This window comes from Alligator sinensis, unplaced genomic scaffold, assembly GCF_000455745.1.
Source record: "Alligator sinensis unplaced genomic scaffold, ASM45574v1 scaffold1021_1, whole genome shotgun sequence".
NCBI lineage: Eukaryota > Metazoa > Chordata > Crocodylia > Alligatoridae > Alligator > Alligator sinensis.
The window spans coordinates 757390-763389 of record NW_005842185.1 but is presented as its reverse complement, the minus strand read 5'-3'; the positions used below and the strand labels follow the sequence as shown (position 1 = coordinate 763389).

Here is a 6000-nt window from a genome sequence, read left to right as displayed (position 1 = left end):
CTTTCCCTCTCTATCCTTTCTGTACAGCTTATAACCCTCAATGTGTACCGCCCAGTCGTGGGAAGGATCCCACCAGGTTTCTGTTAGCCCTACTAAGTCATAGGTGTTTTCTGCAAGCAGGAGCGCTAGTTCATCCTGCTTGTTCCCCATGCTCCTACCGTTACTGTATAGGCACTTGATCCCTGTGACTGGCGCCTTTGTTGCCCCCCGGCTCTGATGCCCAAAGGGCCCCTTATTGCTTACCTGCTTATTGCTTACCTGTGGTGTACTGCTGGCCGCTACATGGATTGCAGGTTCCCGATGTTCTCCTTCTTCAGGCTGGGCTGTCCTTGTGGGTGCCACATGGTTTGGCGGTCCACGGTTCCCCTGCCCTCATCATCTCCTCCCCACAACGAGCCTAGTTTAAAGCCCGCCGGAGGAGATCCGCCAACCTAGAAGAGAACACACGCTTACCTTTGGGGGACACACGCTTACCTTTGGGGAGAGGAGCTGGGCAGGGTTATTTTGCCTCAAGTGCCACAACTTGCCCCACACTGAAGTGCATGTCTGGGCACGTGTGCTGAGGAAAAAATCCTCGGGTCAAATTTGTGTTGCTCCTATTTGAGCTGCTGCAAGCACACATGCCTGCATGTGTGGATGAGCCTTAAGGTGCCACCCTGCCCTCCCCTGCCTTATATCTTATAGTGATATATTTAATAAATTCTATTTCATTTATCCAAGATAAGGTTAAAGATGACTTAATCACAGTCTACAAGTCCCTGCTTGGTAGAAGGATTTATGATTCTTGACAGCTCGAGAGTCTAGCTGAATATGAATAGTGCAGCTAAGCGGTTCCCAAACCTTGACAGATTGTGCACCACAAATTTAAAATGATACAACCTTAAGTACCAACAGCAATTTTTTCAGTTCAACCTTAAGTACCACCAGCACATTTTTGTCATATAAAGTAATTATAATAAATCTGTTAATGGATACCACTTATAGGTTCTCTGCCTACCACTGGTGGTACCCGTACTACAGATTGGGAACTGCTGGTCTAGCTGAAAAAGGCATAGCAAGAGCCAGTGGAAATAACACACAGATTTTCAATAAGAAAGGCAAGATATAACTGGAATAGTTTGTGGTGGATTCTCTATCACATGCAACTTTCTACAAGATATTATATAGTTTAAATTGAAGGTATGGGATGGGTGCAAATTTGAAATGGTTAATTCTGTGATCTGAATTGTGCCAGAGGTCTGATTGGATGATCCTAATAGTCCTTCTAGCCTTAAAAACTTCAGGTACATGAACTAGTTCTCTTTTTGTTTGGGAATTAGCCCAGTCTCTTGAGTCTTCCTTTGTAATTGAAATTGCTGAAATGTGGTATCATATTTGAGTTGTCTCCAAGTCAGCAGGCTCATTTTTGGGGTATAGTGATCATGATTACATACAGTATTTGAGTAATGAGTTTGGAGGGCTTGAAATTCAGTTCTGCTGAAATTGAACTGCAAAGTGAGATATTATAACTACATCAATCAAAGATCTGAAAGGTATTTCTGCTGAAAATAAAATACCAGTGTAGGAGAAAAATATTTAGTAACTGTGGCCTATTTTAGACCTTGAAAGCAGAGAGTGAAAATACACAAACATTTCCCCTGGATCTCACACACACATGCACACACGGCATAAAAAGCAATACAAGGTAATACGTTTCAGTATGTGAAGGAATAATGTGATTATGTGCTGATGTGAGAAATATTAAAAGGTATTAGTAATACTTTTAGTAGTAATCATAATTCCTAGCTTTTCCATAGAACTTTTTTAATCTGTATTTTTCAAAACTCTTTACAAAGGTGCTTACCTTCATCACCCTAGTTTTCAATATTACAATTAATACCATAATTAATAAACTAATACTAATAATCAGCCTTATGTTATTAGTGGCCCCACAAAGCACATAGACTCAAATTTTGCCTTCACTTAAAGCTAGGTAACTCTGGACTACAGAGGATTGCATAGATATAACTGACCACAGAATGTATATTGACATTTCTGTGCTTCAGCTGTGGTAATGGTGTGCTTTATAGGAGGTAACCCTGTATGTGAGTCTCACTAGAAAGCACTTTTTCACCTGTTTGGCACTTACATGATATCTGTTTTCCTTTATCTTTCAAACCAACCTAAATACATTATTAATCACTTACTTTTTATCATTATCGTTATTAACAAAATAGCTAATTAGCTGAAGAAAGAGCTTATTATTTTTATATGTTTGGATAATATTGGATGAAATGTCGTGTTTCAGATTGTTATTTCTGCATAACTTTGATCAGGGAAAAAAGAATTACTCCTTTTTCTGCATTGTTTCCCATAGGGTGCAGCTTTAATTCGAATGTTGGCTAATTTTATGGGTCACTCGGTGTTTCAGATGGGCTTACAAGTAAGTAGAAAGATATCTGTCTTTTTTACATGCATCTGTTCCAGATTATTTCTTCCTTTTTTTAATTTGCATGTATTTCTGCCAGTGTTACTCTTTTTAAATATCTCAAATGTTGAGGCAGCAGATCTCAAATGTTAAGACAACAGCATGTCCCTGAAGCTGAATTTAATAGAAAACGCTAAGTTGTATAACACAAAAACCATCATTCTAGTAAATGAAAGCTGCATGTACAATTCTTAGTGTGTCAAATGATTGCACTTTAACTGCCATGCAGTTTTACTTCCATTTATTGTACATCACCAAATAGAAGTAATTTTCAGATGTTCAAAAACCTGTGCAAGGCCTTCATTGAAAGAGCTTGCCAAGAAAAAAGTTACTTTGCTTCCATTACATTTAAATTTGGATATAAAAATAAAAATGAATGATATTAATCCCACTAGAACATGTGCAGCTGTGAGGCTAATTATTTTTTTTCCAAATAAATATGTTTTCCCTTCTTTTCCCTTACCCCACACAACACATCAAAACCCTTGAGCTTTATTTTTACCTTTGCTGAACATGGAGTGCTCTTTGCTTAATGTTGTTTTGAAAACTCATTTTGTCTTTTTAAAAGACATTTTAAAAAAGTAATATTTCTGCGTAAAGAGAGAAATTCACAGTGCTGACTGTCAAGGATGGACTCTCTTAAACAATAATGCAGGGCAAATGAATGTTTTGTCAACTACTTTAAAACAACCCAAAATAGAAAGAAAAAAAACCAAACCAACAGTACAATCCCTTTATTCTATTGAAATCTGTTTGAGTAAATCATGTTACAGGCAGCTGTGATTGATGAATTATGTATGATTCAGTCTGCTACTTAGAAGTGTCCTTTAAAGTAAATTGATGTTCACCTGAAATACAATTATGCTAAGATGGAAAGAGCAATCAATCTTATCTGTTCTTAGTAAGCTTTTCATTTTGAAATTTAAATAAACTACATCTGGGATCAGGTCATATTTTAACACAGTAATTTTACCTCCAAGCAAAATGGATTTAAAGATAAAATATAAAACAAAAATTATATAAATACTCTGGTTATGTCATATAAAGGTGTATTTAGTGTTATAGGCAGCGAAATGAATCCCTAGAGGAATTGTAGCTTTTCTGAAAAGTTTGTAGGACTTGGTGCAATCAAGGTTGGAAGATTACTGGTTCACTGGAGCCTATAAGCTTCTTTCCTTAGGTATAATATCAAACCAAGTCATTTGGGCTTATCGTCTAACACAGATAATTGTTCTTCACCTGGAACATTTCCCTGAACAAACCAACATGTATACAAGATGAAATCCTGAACCAGTTTCAGGCATTGGGTCTTTTGCCACTGACTTTAGTGGTCCCAGGATTTTATCTAGAAACCTTCTTCCATTCAGATCTGTTCATAGAAAAATCTAGTGTTATACTATTGACATTTAAAGGTTTCCCCACAATGAATTTGATTTCCTCTCAAACTTTCTTACATCAAACCTTTTAAATACTAGAATTATATAGTAAAAATGTACCTGCAGCATCCGTGATAAAAAAACCAAAGCAGTAGTGATGAAGAGTATAAATAGCTTTAATTTCCATGTCTTATTTCTTTCAGAAAAATGTATTCTCATGTACATCTTTTGGTGTTTGGTTTACTTTGTTTTTGCACAGACACCATTATCTCTCAAAAATTGTATAATTGGATTCTTTCCCAAAATATTTTGAAAGCAGTAATGAATTATTTCAATATGTTACTAAGTCAAATAAATTCAAGCCAAAGCCTGATGTTCTGTAAAAGCTTATGTGGAGATTAGAATATCATAATTATTACGAAGTTGTAACAAAAGCCTGGTTACAACTGTAACCAGCCATCAAGTAGCTTCCTCATTCTTCTGTTCCTCACCAATTTTGTTGTAAATAAAAACTGTTTTGTCTGCTAATGATAGTTTGGAAAGCCTCTGGGCCTAAAGAAACAAGAGAACAAAGAAACATAATTTTACTGGTGAAAAATAATCCTAAACTCATCATCTTATAAAACCACATGTGCTGTCTAGACTCCAGAAGGAAATTATACACCTTTTGTTTGTGTGCGAGTAGGCTGAAGTGCAAGAGATGCTTGCTTATCAGGGCTTCTGAGAACAGGGGAATATAGGGGTGCAGTTGCATTGAACCTTCAAAATTGAGAGGCCTTGAAAATTATGAGAATTTTCTTTTTTGATAGACATTAAAATGTAATGAGTAAAATAATTGTAAGTAGCAGGTGTACAAGTAAAGTCAAAGTATGAACTAATGAATTCAGTTTTGAATTCAAACAGAATTATTCTATTTCCTGTTTCTAAAATGGGAGGTGTTCCCCACTAGGATGGAGCAGGCCTCTGAATTCTTTGTGTTGTTGTTCATGTTGATGATGTGCATATTCTGAGTGAATGCGAGTGAATGATTTGTGTCTTCGTAGTTCACAGACACAGCAAGATATATTCCCTTATTGTTGTACAATTAAAAGATTGGCTCTAGTTCCATCTACATGGAGGAAAGTATGACCCTCAAATTATTCCCTACAATATGCATCACTTTAGGCTCTGTAGTCTCAGTACTGCTACTTGAGATGTAGGCCCATGTTCTTTTCAATGAAATTTTAACATGAATTCTAAGTTTTAACCACATGCCCTTTCTCAAAATAGTGGCAGAAATCAAAATGTTATGGCTCCTATTTATATGGTTCTTTAAACAAATTATTACTCTGATAAAATACTGTTTGATAATCCCTCTTTTGTCTTTTAGCTTTTTCCACTACATTGCTAAATAAAAGTGTTCCAAGGGTTACATGTTACCTGTTTACTTTTCAGTTGCATCCAGTATATTTAATATATTATTTTCATAATTTCTTATCATATTATATAAAGTATGGTGTTGTGTAGATCCCTTTCCTCTTCAGGTAGAGGCAATGAAATCAAAGTACTACAGAATGTAAGTAAGAATGGCAGAATCAGATCTTTAGTTAAGAGAAGATGTTACAAGAATGACAACAAGCTCTCAGGGCAAAGAGAGGGGGAGGTAATACAGTCAAGGGATAAATCTTCTTCTTTTAACCATTTTTCTTTGTCTATCATAAGTCCATATTATTGCCAGATAAGTATTTTTTCCCACAAAATATCTGAAGTAGACTTTTTCCAAAGAAGTCCTTTATGTATCCAAGAAAACAATTAGTTTTGTTAAAACGAATAAGAAAAGAGATGACTATAAAGAAAGGAGAATGGGGCTCTTTGTTAGATGTACGTAAACAATAAATGTAAGCGAAAGCAAATGACAATATAGGGCCCCCAGGAACACTGCTATTCAGCAAATCATTTTTGAGAAGATTGGGAGCGGGTGGAATTACAATAGAATCACAAGGTTTTGCCTCATATGTGTGTTTGAATAGGTTCCTATTTATCGAGAGTAATTTGCCTGTTTCTGGAAATATATTTGTGAAAGACTGTTGGATTTTAACATTGGACCTCCATGACCGAAGTGCATCAGGCATCTGCAAAATGAAAGATATTGTTTTGTGAAGTCTCAAAAATATATGC

At 35.9% G+C, this 6000-nt stretch overlaps 1 protein-coding gene across 1 annotated transcript in view; it reads left to right on the top strand.

The window, feature by feature from the left end:
* Positions 1 to 6000, top strand: part of TRHDE (thyrotropin releasing hormone degrading enzyme) — a gene marked incomplete at its 5' end in the record, with an annotated part of 328250 nt that overhangs the window by 198789 nt on the left and 123461 nt on the right. Inside the window, one exon of the mRNA XM_006026252.3 lies at positions 2357 to 2422. Coding sequence (XP_006026314.1) covers positions 2357 to 2422 — 66 coding nt within the window. The remainder of the gene's footprint in view (positions 1 to 2356; positions 2423 to 6000) is intronic.